The sequence below is a fragment of the Lytechinus pictus genome, chromosome 16 (assembly GCF_037042905.1).
Source record: "Lytechinus pictus isolate F3 Inbred chromosome 16, Lp3.0, whole genome shotgun sequence".
Taxonomy (NCBI): Eukaryota; Metazoa; Echinodermata; class Echinoidea; order Temnopleuroida; family Toxopneustidae; genus Lytechinus; species Lytechinus pictus.
In genome coordinates, this window is record NC_087260.1 from 7,279,976 (window position 1) to 7,302,538 (window position 22,563).

At 36.6% G+C, this 22,563-nt stretch overlaps 1 protein-coding gene across 1 annotated transcript in view; it reads left to right on the plus strand.

The window, feature by feature from the left end:
- LOC129279250 (ras GTPase-activating protein 3-like) overlaps window positions 1–20,702 on the plus strand; it is a 37,178-nt gene extending 16,476 nt beyond the window's left edge. Inside the window, exons 6-8 of the mRNA XM_064111590.1 lie at window positions 7,843–7,915; window positions 13,808–13,884; window positions 18,310–20,702. Coding sequence (XP_063967660.1) covers window positions 7,843–7,915; window positions 13,808–13,884; window positions 18,310–18,421 — 262 coding nt within the window. The 3' untranslated portion in view covers window positions 18,422–20,702. The remainder of the gene's footprint in view (window positions 1–7,842; window positions 7,916–13,807; window positions 13,885–18,309) is intronic.
- Window positions 20,703–22,563: the final 1,861 nt, after the last annotated feature.

Here is a 22,563-nt window from a genome sequence, read left to right on the forward strand (position 1 = left end):
CTCTCACAAAGGTCCAGACTGGACCACGTCTTAAAGACCCAAACGGGGGATAAAAATGAAATTCCAGTACAACGATGGTTTTATGCATATATTCAACACTTGACAGCCGAGTAAGAAAAAGAAAAATTAACAGGTTTCAACCAAATGTTTTATCAAGCTTCTTAAGGGTCACAGGGGAGTTGTAATTCTATAGGTTTGTAGGTTAAAAAAAACTATTATGTTTTTAAAAAATATTTCCAGATTATGATTTTTTCCCCCAATTTTCAGAGGTAAGTGGCACTGACAATTATTTACTGCTCAAATAGATGGAAACCTTCAACTCTTCATTAGGTTTCTTATTGTGATTTCCTTGTTTGGCTCATATTGGGCCTAAATTGCTATACCGGGATAAGTTATATTACACATAATCTGAACGCAGATAGAATTGGAAAGCTGCTCCAATCTGCTAACAATACATGATCAGTGTTTGGAAGAACATTATAGCCCGAATTCACAAAGGTGGTTTTGAAAACCCACAGTTGAGTCCATGGTTTATGCAGATTTCCTGTATAAATTACGCTTAATTTAGCGCGTATCAGGCGTGTGTATAAAAACTGTCCAATGCTGATGCGTGCTCTTGTCACAGTGCGCCAAATTGACGCCTGTTACCATGGTTTACATATGCTATTTTATTCACGAGTCCGCTGTTTGAAGAGTGGACTCATGAATAAAAACAGTGGACCCATGAGTAAAATAGCATGGACATTTTTTTAATATACGCGGTAAAATAAGCGTAATTTATACAGGATATCTGCATAAACCATGGACTCAACCTTGGGTTTTAAAAACCACCTTTGTGAATTCGGGCCTATATGACTTGTTACTCTCCATTACGTATTCTACTTGCATGCTATACTTTCCTTGCATTCAGTTCCTCATGACCTTTTGTTTATTACCTACATGTACTGTGCATGTGAATTAGAAGTGTATTTGGCATTACATGTATTAAGAATTCATTTCATGGTCTTTCCCTGTGTGTATAGGTTTGACTATTAAGTTTTGTTTATTTCAAGGGAAACAATGTCTTCCTTTATTCGGACATGATAAAAATCTCTTGGGCATGATATTAGTTCAGGATATTGAATGATTCTAGTCTAAATGACATCTTATAAATGTCTTGCATTTATTTTTCCACTGTCTTCACTAATTGTTGCCTTTTCTGCATGACCTGAATACAGATTATCTGCATGCTATTAACAACAGATTTTATCACTGATTAGGTGGTTTTCTGTTAATTCTCACAACAAATAAATGAATTAATTTTTGTTAGTGTACTCTTAAATTTTTGACATATTTCCCAGTGGCCTGAATATATCTTTTCTTTTATAATTTTTAAGCATCTTTAGCTGTTTACCTTTTAGTTTTCATGCAACAAATATTTCCTTTGCCAATATACCCATACATCTATGACATTTCAAATCAATATATCTTTTTCTTTTGTAAATACAACAACTTAATAGCTTTATTCATTTCAAGTATTTCATATATTTTTCCTGTAGCCAATATTCTTGATGACATTAATTCATATTTGGTACATGTTCTTGTTACTACATGTACAGCATGCAGTTTATTTTTTAATTAGTATTAAAAAGGACCTTCATTTTGCTGATATTGGATAATTTTGAAATTGCTCTTTGTCATTGTGACACGAGTTAACCAATAAATTTATGCCCTCTTTAGTTTAGGATAAGATCTTTTATTGCAATGCATATTGGCATTGTTTTGCTTTTTAGGATGAATTCATGGTCTTTTCCTTCCATTTTCCTTTATTTCTAGCCATCAATCTTTTTTTTAAATCATTTTCATTGTTCCATTTCCAGGGAAGAATTTTAGAATTGAAATGCGTCAATCATTTTATGCTGCTATGACACTTCCATGAGCTTTTGTTCCCACAGTTGGCGAGATTCGATGATCGATACAAATTCATGGCAATGCAGGGCAGGGTGCTACATAACATTTTAGATTCACTTGCCCTGTCAGGCAAGTAAATTTTTAAATAGTTTGAATATACTTGCCCGAAAATCTATTTCACTTGCCCGAAAAAAATCATTGAAATTTTTTTTTTACCTCTTCAAAAATATATTACGGTTTAAGAAACCATTGACCTTTTTTTCTCTCTTTTGACATGAAATGATGAACCTTGTTCTGGCATTTCTTTTTACGAAGTAATTTTATCTTGCCCGCCATGACCAAATTTAGGGTCGGTATATCATATCGACCCTAACTTTGGTAATTCTACTGCGAGAATTTCGCTTGCCCATATAATTCGGGCAAGTAGTTTTGGTCTTTACTTCAAAACACTTGCCCTACTTTAACTTTTACTTGCCCCGGGCAATCGGGCAAGTGCTTATGTAGCACCCTGATGCAGGGCATAAAGTGCGTCAGTGGTTTATGCCACAGTCCAGACTAGTTTACATCTCATGGATGCAGTATTTACATCATTCACTTCATCATTTATTGGGGCATAAATCAAAACCCATGAAGATTTGTGAATCGCTATTTTTTATAGCCAAACTGTGCATGTTCCTTTTAGGCGAACAATCCTGACACTTCCAGGAAATATACGTAGCCTATTCCTGTGCTAGTCATGGACCAGTTGTGAACTAGTTCTGACCTAGACGCTGTTTTTATTACGCTTTCTAAAACTAGTTTACTGGAAAATGGTTCAGGGAACCAGTTTGAAAGATCGCTTTGCTAGCGTTCCCACTTGATCACACGAAAGTGGTTTTCAAAATCACTTCACGTAAAGCGGTCTTGTTTCTATGGGAACGCTCTCAGCAGGGTAACACGTTTCGCTCGTCGGCATTCTACACACAGTGTGTGGGATAGTGCGCTCAAAATGTGCACAGATCGCTTCCCGAAGAACGGTTGTGTCCTCACTTACGCTAAAACCAGTTTAACAAGTCAAATCGATCTTGAAAACTACATTAGCGAGGTGGTTTTCTGAACCGGTTTGGAAGATCGCTTCAACCGTTCTCAATACACGTTAAACTAGTTTCCAGTAAACTAGTTTTAGGAAGGTAGTGACAACGCGTGTCCTAATCATGTATTAGTCATGAAATGCATGCCACTTGTGCCTTGGCCCAACCAAGTTGCACACAGTTTACAACAATTGTCCTTGAAATTGAGATAAAGGTCAATAATGGCATGTCTGCGGGAAGGCGATGATGTAGTGCCTTTGTTATTCATTACTGCTAATACATATTTATTAGAGATATGGCTGATCTCACAGTTCATGTTCCCATAATCATCATTTGATATTAAAAGTCACGCAATTCCTCAGAATTTGATCTGCGCTATCTCTCCAACGTGTAGATTCATATGTCATCCACAAGTCACTGTACGAGGATGCTCAGTCATGGCAATGTATTTTTCATTCGTTCTAATCAGTTTATTGTAATTGTATGCAGTATGAATTCATACCAAATTTCCAAGAAATGTTTTGTGATATAGCCGTAATACAATCATGTCATGAATCAAATTTGATTAAACTAACTCATCAATTAAGGAAAAAAAATGTTATTGTGGGATGTGATTTATTTCAGACTGGCATAGTATGAAATGGGAGCTGAATTGAGCCTTGAAATGAAGTTCTAGGTACTCATCAAATTACCAAATCAGGGTTGTCCAACCTTTTTTGGCTTCATATCACTTTATTTTTCTGTGACAAGAATTTTCGTAGAATAAGCTCAGTAATATACATTCTACAGTGAAAAGATTTTGATTTTTGATTGTATATATGATGAAGTAAGTTACAGCTATGAAATATTTTAATTTGGGGATCTTGAATTGTCTGAAAAATGGTTTGATATGTCACTGTGAAACTTACTTGATTGAAGGAAGCTTATAAACAAGGCCACAGTGTCTGTTATGATATTTATATCAAATGCCTGGCGACTGGAAAAAGTACGCGGAAGGCCGGGTTAATGTGAGGATTGCGAGCCCTGTTACAGGGCCTTTAGGAACTTTACTAAGATTTCTTTTGTTAACCGTTCATCGGGACTCGCAATCGCTACCTGAAAAGTAGCGGCCAATCAGCGAACGTATCGTTTGCATCAATGAACCCTGTATGACCCCGTACCACGGAAGCAAACATTCCTGGTCCCATGATGCAATAAAAATCGACCATGCGGATTAGCGCATCGGAAAGCTCATGAATAATTCATACACTTACATTCACGTCTCCTCCAGCTTCCAGAAGGCCTTGCGATTGAAGTTGCTTGATCTCGCGCTCACTCTGCTAGTCTTGTCTCAGACACTACGTGATGAGGAATATAGCCATGTCACGTTGCCTTTCCAAAAGGCTAGATCTGAAGGTGGTCCCAAAGCTATTATTCCTGCTGGACTTGAGATGAATTTGACTTTATTCAAACCTGGACTTGATCTTGAAATCAATTATAATTTGTTAGTATTTGAATTGTGTAAGGACAACGTACATGTAACCTCAAAAGGGAATCTAATGATCTAACTTTTCTTTTAAAACAACCACCATACTATTCAAGTCATGAGTTACATTTCATCTTCATCTTCCACAAGATACAGTCTGAATATTTGAGCGACCGTAAGCCACGCTATGGTATATTGTCCTCCTCACGATGCCACTAACGGGAAGATCAGTGAGATCGGTTTTTTTTCCCCCGAGTTCTGATTTTTTGGCGGTTGACTGTCTGTGTTGTGTAAACTTTGTGGTATCGGGTGACACCTGATGCATGCATAAGTGAAATGCAGGCTGGCAGACGACACCCTCTCCGCAAATGTTGTTAGGTTAGAGCAGAAGGCAGATAATCGTCTATCTTTCAGGATTATTAACTAAAAAAAGAAAAAAGTAAAAGATGAGATATTATTGACAGAAAGCCTTACATTCTTTGTTACTTGTGTTCTGTATTAAAAAAGAGAAGAGAAGAGATTTTTTGTCAAGTTTAATTGAGTTAAATTTATTATTTATCCATTGACGGCAAAAGCCCTATTCAGCTACATGGCTGGTTTACCAGTTTCTTTCAGTAGGGGGTTGGGGAAGAGAAAGGGAGGAGAGAGAGGGGACTGGGAGGAGAGGTAGAGTGGGTGGGATGGGGGAGTAGAATCATTCAGAGGGGGGGGGGGGTGGACAGGATAAGCAAGTGTTATCATCCATAACTGTACATTATCAATGAAAATCCTGGATAAAAAGAACCCAACAAACAGCATGGAGTCTCCCGACTTGGAAAGAGGGTTGTGCACCCAGATGGTCTTAACTGATACAATTTTTAATCTACAAAGATTATATTTTCAATGTAAGCTGATGAGAATAAACTTGATTGAGAATTAGATCTGGCACAGAATATTACATGTAGGTAAACAGACTTGTCTAAAGTCATTCATAACTGGCAATTTTATGACCTGCGAGTGAGAGAGTGAGGGGAAGCGAGAAAATTAGAATAAGAAATAAAATAGGAACATGAGACGGACAGACAGAAAGAAGAGAAGATTTTAACCACCGAGAAAGTTAAGCATCCTGGCAAAACAAATTAAATTGATATTTTTTACCATTTACCTCTTTAGTGTGCATCGGACAAATTATTACCCCACAGCTGTTATTCCATATTCATAGACGGGAACTATACAAATTGGCCATTATCACAATATTTTATTCCAGGGGGCTGTTTCATAAAGCTGTTTGTAAGATAAGAGTGACTTTAAAATGACTGGTGAACCTTTCTCATGTGCTAAACTATCGCCAATAATACTCCCTTTACCATAAGAAAGGATCACCAGTCGTTCTTAAAGTCGCTCTTAACTTGTGAACAGCTTTATGAAACACCCACCAGGTCCCTGAAACAAAGCTTGGGGATTTTTTTTATTATTGATCCTACATATAGTAATAATTAATGCATTCAATTGTAGAAATCAATTGCTAAGCTTTATGTTACTAGGCCTACATGTAGGTCAGGTGTATATACATGTATATTGGCTTATTTATTTATGGTGTCATGCGCGTAAAACATTCCCCCATAGACTTGTGTGTTAAAATGGCACTTTTGAAAAATTCATACAAAATAAACGTGAAATTAGAGGGTTGAATGTTTACTACCATTGGATAGGATATATATCTGACATTCTATATCTAATCAGAAAAGGGTATTGTAGCCAGCTCATTTTAAAAATAAATCGCCATTTATGAAGATAATTACGATGGGATCATGTTTATCAACTACAACAGTAAAATAGCCCTAATTCTTCCGCCAGTCAAAAAATAGTTCCAGAGTCATTGATATATTTTCCCAGTTTGGGCAAAGGAAGTTCAGTAGTTACCATTTCTAGAATAAGTGTTAGATTTTCAATTATATTCCTACACTTTTGTCAATCAGCAATATCAAATTAAAAGAAATTGAATCGGTTGGGTCAAACGAATATCTTTAGCCTTTTTGTTGTAATTAGGCCTTGGAAGCTGTCGTTCAATTTATCCCATTAACTTCATTCTTATGAAAGGAAGTCGGGAGCAGTATGGCTTCACTTTTCAGTCCGTTTTATTTGATCATATCAAATACATACCTTGGGACTTCGCCCTTCGGGAAAAATGGTAATTTGGCCAGAACAACCAAGGATAAATAATTCCTCTATACTTTTGAAAGAAGGGCCTGGTATATGTTTTATATAATACATTTAATAAGGTAGAACAATAGTCTATCTACTCTTGTATAACGCACAGCGCAGACTGATCTACTTTTCCCGAAACTACGCGCTCAGCGGCATGTGGATTTGTGCCTGCGCCTGCCCGTTAGAGTCATCTCATTGACATGTGCGCCCGAGAGATTGCATGATCTGTGACGTCAGTGATGGAATAGTCGACTATTCCATCATTGACGTCAAGGAATAGCACATTTTCTTCGGTGGGCGTTTCATTTTCGACATCATCACAAAGTAGTGAGAATATGTTTGGTCACATGGTGCTATTTAAACCAATCAGCATACAGGATTTAATTTATGTAGGAAATAATAGACAATATAATAATAGAAATGATAATACATAAGTTTTATAAAGCATATTTGATAATTAGGTGTCCAATGACAATTAATTTGTGTGGATGGTGAAACTATTGGCTCCAAATTAAAAGTCTATGCTAATAAGTAATCATTCGAGGGGAATACGTTCTGATAATTACATACTGACATGTGGACTGTTTCATCTCTTAACAGTGTTCTTTGAAAAAAAAAATCATAATTCAATTTTGAATTAACAGGCACTTGGGATGAAACACAACTTGGAATCATTGGCCCGTATTCTGAAGTCGGTTTAACTTAGATCATGGTCTAACTCTGTGCTAAAATTATGGGAAGCCAAACGTTTCAAAATTTGTTTACAGTGAATGCTTCTCAAGTTTCCTGTGCTTTTTACTAATTCTTTAATGGGGAAGACGGCTGTCATACTTATCATTCCCAGGCAGTTAATAATGTTTTGGGAGTCAAATGAGCTGATACATTGAACCTCTACTGTTGGAGATTTATGTAACAACTTGCTTTCCATAGTTAAACCACAACGTAAAACCAGAGTTTAAATTAAACCCGACTTCAGAATACGGGCAAAAATGTATACATGTATAATGAATATCGTGCTCATTTTTGCATAATTTTCCTCATGTGAAAGAATATACAGTGTAGCTCTAATATTCAAGTTGTACTATGATTGTTCTAACGTTTGAAAAGATCAGAATCATATTGTGTATTTCATAGCAACGAAAATAATAGTGATGCAAATCATTAGGAGGCAAGGATTTATCTTGATCTCATGAAAATTGAACACAATTATAATTTTGTTTTTCTTTGCAGGTTAGAAACAAAAAGGACTAAAGTGAAAAGGAAATCTACAAATCCCCAATTTGATGAAGCTTTCCAGTTTGAGGTGAGTGTATTCTATTGAAAGTTTTACTTGTTTTCCTTGCATTTTTAATACCATTCCCAATTAATGTTAAAGCATCCTTGTTGTTCCCTGCATTTTACTCTTATCTTTATTAAAATAGTTATCATTATCATCATCATCATCGTCTTCGTCTTCTTCTTCATCATCATCATTATCATCACCACCACCACCACATCATCATCAACATCTTCATCATCTTCTTCGTCATCATTTTCATAATCATCATCATCATCATAACCACCACCATCATCATCATCACCACCACCATCATCATCATCATCACCACCACCATCATCATCAATATCACCATTCATCATCATCATCATCATCATCATCATCATCATCATCATCATCATCATCATCATCATCACCATCATCATCATCATCATCAATATCACCACCATCATCAATATCAAGATTCATCATCATAATTTTTACCATCATCACCATTAACATCATCATAATCATCATCACCTGTCATACTCTATTATAACAGTGAAGTGATTACTTTATGTTACCACAGACAACAATGAACACCCACCCCTTCGTTTTTTCCTCTTATAAAAACATGAATCAGGAACTGATGACTCTCTAACAAGGGTTTAAAATTTTGAAGTGTCACCCATGGGTGTTAATAATGTGTGTGTAACACCAACAGAAAGTCCACACATGCTTGTCATGGTGTATTTAAAGGCGACCACACACCTTACGACTGGTCTGCGACCCGATTTTGGAACAAATCACATTTTGCTCATTTTCTGAAGATGTGAATGGAACATATCATTTTATTTGAGGTTAAAATTAATTGAAATAATAATATTATAACAATTTTGAAAAATTGCAAGCCCTTATTTTGGAGTAAAGTCCAAATTAGTTTCAAATCGTAGCCAATCGTAAGACTGCTATGACGTCATTACGACTAGATATTAAATTCGCTTTTATTCTAAGAAGGATGATAGCATAGTCACAAATTTGATCATAGGTATTCGTACGATGATTTCGAACATTACACAGTAAGATATTCCAAGTCTCAATATTAGCATCAAATTCTATTACATTTTATTCAGAAATCTGGTCGCAGACCAGTCGTAAGGTGTGCGGTGGCCTTAACACACAAGGTTTTTTCAGTGATGAGTTTATTAAAAGATTTGCTCTGCTATCTTCAGTAGATATGAAGTAAGGTCCATAGAAAACTTGTTTTGTAATTTCATTGTAAACAAGCAATTTGAATGGCAGGAAAGCTGATGTGCAAAGACGAATAGCACTTGTAGAGCATGACTTCTGCTAATTGGCTTGGCACAGGCTTTTTGACAAGGTTCCTAAGGCCTAAAATGAATTCACGTTTTGCTTATTTCTCCTTTTTATTTTCAGTTTTGAATTTATCCTTTCCGTAAAATTTTAAAGCATTTATATACTGATAGTAAAAAGTCTCCACTCTCCAGTTTTTTAATTTTCAAAAATTCTGTGTTCTCTTATGTTCAAAATATCAAATTTCATGTCTTTCGGGGACAAGGCAGTTGTAAAAAATTAAAATCTTTAATAGAAGATTAGTTCCAATTATATGCACTGCAGTCCTTACGTCTATTACAGATAAAGCTTGGCAATTGCACACTAAACACTGCTCAAATGGGTTTGGTTTCCTTGGATTTTGTTTTTCTTTTCATGATTTTCACTGCATTTTTTTCATTAACCGATTTTCAGAGGCCTGAAAATTGCATTTTCTGTGCATTCTGTTCTTAAACTTTCTTAATTTTTTTTACTGTTCACTGTGTTGTGTTGTGAAAATTGGGGAATTTATGCACATGAGAGAATAAGTTTTCTCACTGTCACAATGTATTATTGACCTTATCTTGAACTCATCATATTCTGTAATCGTGGTGGCATGGCTGTACACATGTAAATGAAGAGATTGAAGAGAGAGAGAGAGAGTAGGTGGTTTCAGACCGCCTCAAAGTTCGTCAGTTCCAGGTATTCTCTGATCGGGAAATTTACCCCGATCAGAAAATACCAGGTATTTTGGTAGTGTGAAAGCAAACTAGGCGTAATTTCCCCGAAAGAAAATACCCGCTAAATAGTAGGTACTTTACTTTACCTTAATTACAAGAACTTTCGCGGGGATTTCTCCAAGGTCGCAGGTATTTTGGCAATGTGAAAGCAATTTAAGGGAACTTTTAGCCCAGCGTGCCGTTGGGCGCGGGCGCAGTGGATGGCTGCTGGGCTAGTGGTTTTGAATCTCGCGCCTTGCCTGCTTATTAGACCATACTGCGCATGCTCCTAACTTCAGGAATTTACCCCGAAGTGTATGTTTTGGGGCGGTGTGAATGCAGGAATGATTAATGGGTATTTTTGAGCCTAGAAATGTTCTCGTAATTTAATGGGAATTCTTGTGATCGAGGCGGTTTGAAACCACCTAGTGAGTGAAATGATAACTGGAGACTTTATCCAATTACCTCCAGGGCTTTGACTATGGACAATCCATACTTGTCTTCTATTATGTCTTTGTCTGTTTCGCAAAACCCTCCTCATTTCTCCTTGGTCCATGCCCACGCAAAGTAGAGAAGGGAGGATGTTGTTGCAGGGAGGGAAGGATTAGGCAGTGTCAGTGTATAATACCCCTTTCATAAACACATCCTCCTATTAGCCGCCTAAGAGTAATGCGGATAATTCAATAAAAATTGCGTTCACAAACTCCGAAAATAATCCGCACTATTTTTACGAGCGCCCGTCCTGAAAAAGGCGGATAATCGTCATGACAACTGCACACGCCCCCTGATGCGGTTGTTATCCGCATTATTTGAAAACTCATTCATAAAGTCAAAATCTGGTCCCGATGCCGCTATTATGCGGATAATTGCAGCATCAAAATATTGCGGATAACTCTGGTCCTCCTCCGATTTTACAACCAAATTATGCTGCTATTGGGTTTTTGGGCATAATTGGGTTTATGAAAGGGGTATTAGAATGACTTTCTTAATGTTCTATTCATTGTAATGTCATTTATACTCAGATTTTTTTTCTTTATCTACAAGGGGTCACGGGTGGAAATCCCAGGGGGGATAGGTCCCCCTACCCAAAATAGTAGGGGGGGACACATTATCAAATGTCCCCCCTACTATTTTTTGTCTTTTATGATGGAAAGAAATGCATCATTCAAAATCGAATAAAACATGTATTTTGGACAGATGACCTTACTTCCAGCCCCTGGTCCCCCTACCTTTGGGGAGAGATTTCCGCCCTTGCAAGGGGTTGATGGTGAGCCCCACCCCCTGACATACTCATTCCTACCATATGTTCAACCCTCTTTCACTTTTTCAATCTTCATTATTTCAATTGTTTTTCTTGCTTCTGAATGTGAACTAATTCTTTCGTACTACCAACTCATCTGCTCCTATCAACATTATATTTCAATTCCCCGGATGTCACTTCTTTCACCCCTCCCATCTCTCACAAAAACACATAAAAACAACTGATTTTGAGCTCTTATCATAGTTGTTACAGATGATTTTATGTTTGATTTCCCCCTTACCTCTTTTCTCTCTTCTTCCCCCATCTTGTTCTTTCACGATCTCCCTCCATTTCGGAGAATAACACGTAAAAGAAACCAATTTCCCTTCTTATTTATGGTTGTTTTTAATAGTTGACATTATATTTTCTTGATCTCTTGCCTCTTTTCTCTCTCCTCTCCCCATTTTTTGCACCTACCATCTCTATTTCCCCTTTCTATCATAAAACATATAAATCCAACTGACTTTGAGCTCTTATTATCACGGCCTTTATCTCGGTTTCTTTCTCTCTCTTGGCGATGAAATGATGTTGCGATCTACCTTTGCTTAATTCACATGCCAAGGGCATTTTTCACCATCAGCAATAATTGAATAAATCTTTAATCAAATCATGCTTCAAAGTTGTGGGAGGGAAGATTTAAGCAAACCAGGGTAATTTGTTTATAAAAGTACTGCTGTCCTGGGGATTGGAGTGGAGAGAGAGATAGAAAGAGAGAGAGAAAGTAAAAGAAAGAAAGGAGTGTGGTGTTCATGTGTGAGCACATGTGAATGTGTTAAAGAGAGAATGGGGGATTAAGTGAGGGAGAGAGTTGGAGAGAGAGGGAGAGAGAAACAGACAGACAGACAGAAAAATAAAGAATATAGTAGGAGGTATGTATGTCTACTTTCACTATCTTATGGTAAAAAATGATAATGGAGATAAGAGGAGAGGAATAGATATAAGAAAATGAACTTATATGTATTTTGCATGTTTTGTAAGAAGTGGGGAAGCAAAAAGAGGAAAACAGAGAAGGAGAATCAGAATAAAGAGGGGAATAAAATGAAAGAAAGAAAGAAAGAAAGAACGAACGAACGAAAGAAAGAAAGAAAGAAAGAATAAAAGAAAGAAAGAAAGAAAGAAGAGAAGAGAAGAGAAGAGAAAAATGGAAGAAAGTGACAAATGGAAGAAAGTGACAAATGGAAGATAGGAGCTCACCGAAGGCAAACGGTTCTCTTTCCCAAAACAAATATTCCACATTCCCTCTCTTGGCAGCTGCATTCAGCTATTATCTGTCAAAGTCCTTCGATTTGTATCATTACCCGGCAATCAAGCAAATCACTTAGTAAAACGGTCCATCTATGAAATCTGATTTTGATTGAGACCGATAAAGCCGTGATGTGACAGGCAGAGGAGAGCAAATTACCGTTTTGTTTAGCTTTAGAAGTAGACTGTGGAGTACGGAGATGATATTGTATTCATAAGACAATATGGAAGAAGGCTTTTGACCTTTTCATAATTTTTAGTATAAAGTGGGGATGGAATAATTTGGAGCAAACTAGGGCAGGTCTCAAAATCAAAGAATTTCAATATTTCAAAGGTGCATTTCTGTATGTTTTCAAGGGGTAAAAATGTAGCATCACTCTATGTCTTTTGAGTATATTTATAATTTCAAATATGAGAGTTTAGCATCCATTTATGCTTAAAAGAATGGGATAAATGAAGAAGGTTAGGGGGGATGAGGCGCGATAGCTCATATTGCAGTAACCCGGGCTTGATTCCCAATAGGTGCACAAGTGCCCCTTGGTAAGGCATTTAAATCCTCATTACCAGGTCCCTCAGAGAGGACCTTAAGCTGTTGGTCCTCTTTGCTTGTCAACAAGCATTCATGCCTTCTTAGCAATGGGGTAAAAAAAATCACGACCATTTACCAATAAAGTCAGCTCTTCTGCGCATTCAAATAATAATAATAATGATATAGGGTATTTATATTGCGCACATACATGTATCCACCTTATTAGGTGCTCAAGGCGCTCCTATATTACCTGGCTAAGCTAGGCGTTCACAGCGCACACAGCTTCTTGAGGAATTACTTCCTACCGGTACCCATTTACCTCACCTGGGTTGAGTGCAGCACATTGTGGATCAGTTTCTTGCCGAAGGAAATTACGCTATGGCTGGGATTCGAACCCACGACCCTCTGTTTCAAAGTCCGGAGACTAATCCACTGGGCCACAACGCTCCACAAATGATCTTTCATGCATTGTTGTTTAATTCTTTGCATGCTGAATTATTCTTTTGGGAATAATAATGACAATTGTTTCCATGTTATTTTCTTTGAATCAAGATTTCCAATTTCAACAATTGATACTAATGATTGTTATATAGATGTTGTCCAAGAACTTTTGCCATTTATTAGCTTCTCTTATATGAAGTTAGTATAGAAAACTTAATTATTACGATTTTTTAATATAATCGTAATAATGTGCAAAATTGCTACATCAGCATGCAAAGGGTTAAAGTCCAGAGACTTAATGTACATGTATATAACCACAACACCTCTACGATTCATTTATCTAATTATCATGCTGTTTCATATTTTGTCTGTTGCAGTTGCAGAAGAATAATTCCTATGTTGAGAAGAATCATTTTAGTCCACCAGAAGAAGACATCTGCAAGACAGAACTCAGGTAAAAAATATATATGTGGAGCAGAACAATTAAAAGGTTATACTTTGAAATCGTCCTGGCAATTGCACAATTATAACATGAAGATTACTTTTTCACTTGTAATATTGCACTTCAGTCCCCTGTATCAGATAGCAGTATGATATTGGACAGAATTTTTTTATATTGTCATTGAAATCTTGGTGTACCTGTGAACATTTATGTATTTGTAATTCAGCTCAATTTAGTTTGACTTAATCCGTTTACTTTCCTTTCAAATCAGTTCAACTCATTTAATTTCAGGTCAAGGCAATATAGTACCGAAGTGTAATTTTTTTGTATTTTACTATTTTTATACCTTATTTCGGTTGAACATGATGAAATGCCTCCACAACCCAAATTTGGTGGGAATCGGTCCATGGGGGCCTTAGATCGACCTCATGAATACATAATTAGCCCCATTGAAGTCAATGCATTATTGGCCTGTTCCTACAACTTAGAACCAGGCCAGTAATACATTGACTTCAGTGGGGCTAATTATGTATTCATGAGGTCGTATCTCGGGTCCCCATGGACCGATTCCCACCGAATTTGATTTGTGGAGGTATCTTTGTCATGCTCTTTCGAAATATGGTATAAAAAATGCTTAAATGCAAAAAGAGGTTTTTGTGACGCCATCGATTCAACTCTGTTCAGTTTGTAGTTAATTCAATTGCAAGCAACTCAATTCAAATCACTCCCATTCTTTTCAATTTGATTGAGTTCAGTCCAATATGATTTAATTTAGTTAAGTCCAATCCACTTCCAATGCATTTAGATTCTATTTCCTACATTGACATTCATGTAGCTGGAAATTGAAAACAAAACAATAGTGTAGGTATCTATAAAAATAGGGTCAGCATATAATATGAAATCATCGCGATCATCAAGTATAATAAGGAAGGAACTACCAGTCTGACTCAAGGTTCTTTTGTTTAAGGCACTGACATGTTCAAGTGAGGTTTCAATGTTACAGAATTAATTGTTGCTTGTGGATTGTAGAAATCAGATAGAGTAATTTTGGGTAACAATGCAAATTCCTTGGGCCCTGACTTACAAAGACCTACGATTAATCCAATCAATCATAAGTCTATGGAAACCCTTCAATGTCATAATTTTTTTCTACAGGAAATTTGCAAAATGTCCTAAAGTTGTAACAAAGGCAAACACGCCAAATTGTCAAGAAATCAATGAATTTATGAAAATACTTCATATCTAGAAATATTTTTGAACAAATATTCATTTTTAGATGTGGGCGTTGCTGGCGTTCCATAGTTGAGTTTGATCAGATCAATCGCAACTCTTTGTAAGACGGGGCCCAGAAGTAAAAGAGTGGCAGTAATACCAACTTCTGCATATCCCTTGATGTCTGTGGTGGATCAATTATCCCCTGGCCTTGGGAACAAGGGGACATATGGGCGGACTAAATGGCAAATAACCAAATGATTAGTAGATAGACTAGTTGCAGATGAACAAGGATTGGACCGTGTGGTATGATACCAAATGGACAGAGATGGAGCCAAGGTCGGCCACAAGGTCATATTTTGCCAACCTTGACCTTAGCCACGTTGTGCAAAGACTGATAAGGCTCATACCTCAACCCCATCTGTCCCCTCCTTTCAGTCAGCCTCAAGAGGCCCTTGCTTTACTTGATATGTTCCTGAAGAGATTCTTGTAAAGCGAGGGCTACCTCGATGTCAAGGACATCGATGACTTTAGCTCTTTGCATACCGAGTGTTTCCAGGGTAAATTGCCGCTTGGTCTGTACTTGTCTCATCTACTTCGCATTTGGTCTCTTCCCACATGGGCTAATCCTGTGTAGGTCTTCCTTTAGTTGATAGAGAGACAATAGTCGCTTGGCTAACTTTCCATTTGCAGGGATGGGGTTGATGTATGAGCCTTAGTAGTCTTTGCACAACATGGCTAAGGCCAAGGTCGGCAAAATATGACCCTGTGGCCGACCTTGGCTCCATCTCTGTCCATTTGGTATCATCCCACATGGTCTAATCCTAGTTCGTCTGCAACCAATTTATCTACCAACCATGTGGTCTAATTGCCATTTAGTTCACTTACCATTTTGTCTTATTTCCACTTGGTCTAACACAACTTAGTCTAAATGGTAAAATGAAATGTTTTATGAATCGCATTTTGATTTTGACAAAGTGCAAAATAAAATAATTAGTAGACAATGAGAATTACAGTCAGTGGCTGAGAATGTTAATTTTTTTTTATTTGTGTTCACTCAAAAACTTATAGGCCGGTATTCTGAACTCGGGTTTAACTTAAACTCAGGTTTAAAGTTGTGGTCTAAGTATGGATAGCAAATTGTTACATAAATCACCAACAGTAGAAATATAATATTTCAGCTCGTTTGGCTCTCAAATCATTCATAATTGTCTAGGAAGTATAAATAGATGATTGTCTTCACCATCAATGAATCAGGAAAGAGCACAGTAAACATAAGAAACATACAACTTAATAAAATTTGTGTTCACTCAAAACTTATAGGCCGGTATTCTGAACTCGGGTTTAACTTAAACTCAGGTTTAAAGTTGTGGTCTAAGTATGGATAGCAAATTGTTACATAAATCACCAACAGTAGAAATATAATATTTCAGCTCGTTTGGCTCTCAAATCATTCATAATTGTCTAGGAAGTATAAATAGATGATTGTCTTCACCATCAATGAATCAGGAAAGAGCACAGTAAACATAAGAAACATACAACTTAATAAAATTTGTGTTCACTCAAAACTTATAGGCCGGTATTCTGAACTCGGGTTTAACTTAAACTCAGGTTTAAAGTTGTGGTCTAAGTATGGATAGCAAATTGTTACATAAATCACCAACAGTAGAAATATAATATTTCAGCTCGTTTGGCTCTCAAATCATTCATAATTGTCTAGGAAGTATAAATAGATGATTGTCTTCACCATCAATGAATCAGGAAAGAGCACAGTAAACATAAGAAACATACTACTTAATAAAATTTGTGTTCACTCAAAACTTATAGGCCGGTATTCTGAACTCGGGTTTAACTTAAACTCCGGTTTAAAGCTGTGGTTTAAGTATGGATAGCCAATTGTTACATAAATCACTAACAGTAGAAATATAATATTTCAGCTCATTTGGTTCTCAAATCATTCATAATTGTCTAGGAAGTATAAATAGATGATTGTCTTCACCATCAATGAATCAGGAAAGAGCACAGTAAACATAAGAAACATACAACTTAATAAAATTTTTGACACTTTTGGCTTCCCATAATATTAGCACAGAGTTAGACCATGGTTTAAGTTAAACCTGACTTCAGAATACAGGCCATAGTCAACAGTTATCGACTAAGTCTTTTCTCTCACTTGGTTGCCATACATGACATACATGTTGAAATGACATGCATCGTGAATGACTTGTTGGAAACATATAGTGATGCAAAAACAAATGTGACACCCCGTCAAAAAAAATAGGAACAACAAATAAAACTTGCTCGGAAATATACAAATTTCTTCTGGATTGTCAATACAGCTAGCTAAGTGACCCAACAAAGATGCAAAGCTTGTAAATTGATGTCCAGCTCCCTCTGTTACCATGTAAACAAGACAAGAGATGCTCAAGAGTTCATCCTTGTTGAAGGGGAGACTGTCTCCTCTTGAATTTGAAATGACTTTGTTTTGCAAACTTGGAGAGAAGTATAGACACGCATTCCATGTTTGTTTTCAGAAAATTGCACGCACATGGATGCGAGGCTGAGGTGCATGTAAATTAATATTTCTGGTATAAGGATGCACCATCAGGTCTGGTTTTTAAATTGGCAACATTAGTATGGAATTTTCTGTTTTCATATTTTGTAAAATCAATACAACGTCAACAAGCCATGGGCATGAACGGTATTTCATAATTTTTAACACTAGAGTGACGTGTTCTACTTTCCAGTGGTAGGTCGAGAGCTTTAAAGTTGAAATTATTCCCAACTTGACGATGAGGTTTGCAGTTATTTCTTGTAAGGTAGTCCTGAAACGGATGTTGGGTCGTCTATTGTATAAAAGTCCGTAGAGGAACTGTTGATCCCGACATTTCAAGCTAGTAAACTGCTGGGGTTTTTTACAACTTATTAAAAGCTGGGAACTAACACTTGTTGGTGTCCCTCGATGAAAACACCCTGAGGTTTTGAAATTCCCCATTGTAAATCAAACATAACACCAAAGTGTTAAAGTAATAACCCATAGTGTTGAATTAACACCTAAAATGTTGGTACTGGAGTACCATGGTTGGTAGGGTACACCAGGAATCTACACTAGGAATCAACACCACACTTTGTGTTGTGAGATGAATAGAACAAAAGCTGGAAGGAATATACCATCTTATTCACCATTCAAATTGATCTCTCTTTCTTTCTATCTCTATATTTTAGAATTGCCTTGTGGAACTCTGTATCTGGTTTATCAGGTGATGTGTTCATTGGTGAGGTCAAAATACCAATTAGTGCTCTAGACATGTCTACAGGCCTCCATCAAGCATGGTAAGTCAGACATTGATTTAAAGGACAAGTCCGCCCCAACAAAAAGTTGATTTGAATAAGAAGAGAAAAATCCAACAAGCATAACACTGAAAATTTCCTCAAAATCGGATGTAAAATAAGAAAGTTATGACATCTCAAACTTTCGCTTTATTTCACAAAACAGTTATACGTACATCCTGGTCAGTAAGCGAATGAGGAGACTGATGATGTCATCCTCTCACTATTTCTTTTGTATTTTATTATGTGAAATATTCTAATTTTCTCCTCTTTGTCAAGTGACTCAATGATTAGTTCTTCCCTGAACATGTGGAATTGTTTGATACCATATGGTTCAGTCAACTTGGTCCTTATTGTCAAATCTGTAAAAATTTAATATTGTATAATTCAAACAATAAAAAACAAAAAGTAATAGTGAGTGATAGACATCATTGACTGACTCATTTTGCATGACACCGGCCTGTGCATATCACTGTTTTATGAAAAATAAGAGAAACTTTAAAATGCCATAACTTTCTTATTTTACATCCAATTTTGATGAAATTTTCAGTGTTATGCTTGTTGAATTTTTCTCTATTTATTTCAATCAACTTTATACTGAGGTGGACTTGTCCTTTAAAAACAGAATAAAACTTCAGCATAGCTGTTCTTCTCCTTGGTCCTGAAAAAATAGGTTAAAAAGATGAAATAATGGCAAACTGTAATTAGCAATTATCACATTGAGCAAAGTTGTGCAAAATGAATAAAGTTTGCTGTTTGCTAGCTGTTTTTCAAAAGGGCTACAAAACAGTTTCAGAAAGGGAAACAAAAAAGCTACAAAATGTCATGTTGTTCACTGTTTGTATAGAAAGAAAAAAAAACATAAAACAAACTAAATCATGTTATATACTCATAATTGCAGATTTTATACAAAATCACAAGTAATGAAATATTACTTCAACTATATAATAAATTAAAAATAATATTAAGTAGTCACTATAATTAGATAAAAATGAACAGATAATATTTACAAAGTGAGCAAAAAGCAAAGGGTAAAATAATTAGAATGACCTAGTTAAAGATGTGATGTTTTGCATGTGATAAAAGTTGTAGTTTATTTTAGAATATTCATATTTGACTTATGATGACACTACTGAGCAGTTTCATGTAATTGTTTTAATATCTTAATTTTGTTTAGGCTCCCTAGTGAGAAAAACTCTTATTTATCAAACAATTTCACATGGTGTTTGATATTCCCTATTAAAAGTCGTAGTGGATGTGTTATTAAGCTATTTGTAGGTTACAACTTTATGCGTGACTGGTTACCCTTTCTTGTGCTAAATAATATATCCATATGTGGCTGATTGGCGCATAAAATCATGTTCCATTCATGCGTTAAGTTATGGGTATCATCACAACCATCTCTATTTAACATCAAGCTGTTCTTCTTCCTTTTTATCTTGTCTTCAAAAAAATAAGTGTAAGTTGTAAACGAAGAAAATGTGTTTGGTACCTTAATTATCTGTCCTATTTCATGGCATTCAGGTATACTCAGTCATGCTTCCATTTGCGTTTTGCTTACGACCACCTTGACATTCAAACGTCGCTGTCGTCTGAAACATAAATTGAACAAAGAGAAAAGGCAGAGGTATAGCCCAGATCATCGGGCTGTGAATTATCTATCACCCTCACAACTTTCCTCTCACGATATTGTTTACAGTTCATCGATTTCAACCCGAGACCCTTTTACCCCCAGTGGAGCAATTCACACATGAAGCGGTTTGCACGCGTAATTTCCCTCGGCATACAAGCATAGCAAATGACTTGTCATACACCATCATTTAAGCTTCCCCTCAACTCTTTTTTTTTTTTTTTTTTTCGTGTGTGTGTGGTGGATATCCTCGGTTGCGCTCTCCCCTGCCACCGGTGCAGATGATTGTGTTCGCAGGGAAAATATGTTCCTTGGGGCGATGGTGGATGGTGATTGCGTTTCCGGGTCTTTGACTGTGCCAGGCTGCGCAGGATATTGGTGGGTTTTTAGGGTATGGATTGGATTACGATTGCGAAGGAGACGGAAAGGTTTCTGAATACCACCATCCCGCATCCGGCTGAGGGTAACTCGCACTTCTTTACTTCTTCAGTGCAATGGCGCCTCTTTGTCATTTTTTTTTTCCCCCCAAAAGTGTTGGACTTCAAAGGAAGTCTCATTTTACACCCCCTGTGATTCAGGCCAAACTAGATTGTTCTTTTATATTTTCTGAGTGATGGGAAGCTTTTCGTTTGTCTCTACCAGCGGAATGATACTCTGTAAACAAAAAAAAATTACCATTTCATATCTCTCCATATTCAGATATGTTGTTTTCGAATTTTTCCTTTTTTAAAACTCTTTCAGCTTTGTTGTCTGTGACACTCAACGTTGCTGATCATTCTTTCCACTCGCTATTTCCTTCTGTCTTCCACTCTTGTTTATTTTGTTTTAATACACTGTACCTCTGTTTCTTTTTCTCATAGCCTCTTTCTTTGTCTCTCTTTTCCCTTCACTCCTCCCTCACCCTCCTTTTTCCTCTTCCTCTCCTCTCTCTCTCTTTCCTTCTCACCTACCTTCTCCTCTCTCTCCCCTTTAACTTCTCATTCTTCTTTCCTTTATATTCTCCTCCATCTAACTTCCTTCCTATACATATAATGTCCTTTGACATATTAATCTTTTGATACATGTAGATTCCCTCCCTCTTTCCAGCTTTTAATTGAAAAATTGTTTTCTTTCTTTCTTCCCTTCCCTTCCCTTCCTTCCCTCCTTTTTTTTTTTTTTTTTTTTTTTTCTTTCTTTCTATCCTTCTTCCTTCTTCTATCTTTCTATCATTTCCTTTCTTCACCCTATTGCATCCTCCCTTCTCCGTATAATATAATTATATTGTCTCTTCATGTACTACACTCATTCCCCCACACCTCATGTAAGGCCCCTCTTTCATTTTCTGTCCTCCTTTCTCTCCAATCTCTTCTGTGTTCAAATCATTATATTGTTTTATTAAGGCCAGGGGTGTTGTTGCTTATAAGCAGGTGGAGACAGGATTCGTTTGCTTAATTTGTTTCTTCTTTCTCCAGAATTCATCAAGCTTTGCTTTAGTCTCTCTCTCTCTCTTTTCTTGGAGAGTGGGACAGTATAGATTTTTCACTGTTTCTGTTAATTGTTATATTACCTGTTAATTGGTTTCAGTATTAATAAACTTTCTCATTCAGTTTATTCTCATAGATATCAAAGCAAATGGCTTTGACTCCAGTCTTTAAAATTCTGAATACGTGACTGATGCTTATTTCATCATTTCAACCATTTTCTATTAAAAATTGTTATTTAACACGAAATATATTTCAGCATAAGGATACCCATTCTAACTACTTACAAGTATGATGAAAAAAAAAGTACATAGAAGTATATGAAATAGTGTCTTTTGTATGTTTTTTTTATTAATTTTGTACAGATAAAATGCAATATTCAACTATGTTTTGAATTCAAATGAAGGTGGATAAATTTGAAAAGTCAGATAGCAGGATATTGTTTATAAATTCCTTTTATGCGTTCATCTTGTGCCTAATGAGGCAGTTCTTCTAGTGGTCCTGTCTTACAAATACCCTTTTTACACACGCTAAAATTTCCTTAACCCCGTACTATAGGTGGGGCTAAATTGCTATTTAGCCCCACCTATAGTACGGGGTTAAGCTTAGCCCACTTTCTTTTTACACAGCATTTTTGCAAAGTGGGCTAACCCCACCTTTAGTACGGGATTATTTGGCCCTGCAAAAAAGCAGGGTTATCCCAGCAATTGCGGTGCTAAGAGCGATAGTACGGGGTTAAGATCGCTAGTGTAAAACGAAAGTGGGCTAAGCTTAACCCCGTACTATAGGTGGGGCTAAATGGCAATTTGGCCCCACCTATAGTACGGGGTTAAGGAAATTTTAGCGTGTGTAAAAAAGGTACGAGTGAAGTACTTGTACTACGAATGATCGACAAAAACCACTAGTCCGGGGTTAGCGAGTTTCGTGTGTGAAAAGCAAGCATTCCTTATCCGGGGTTAGAAATAACAATTTGGCATGTGTGAAAAGGAAAAAAAATAGTACGGGGTTGAGGATAGTACGGGGTTAGCGATAGTCCGGGGCTAAGAAAATCCTGTGTAA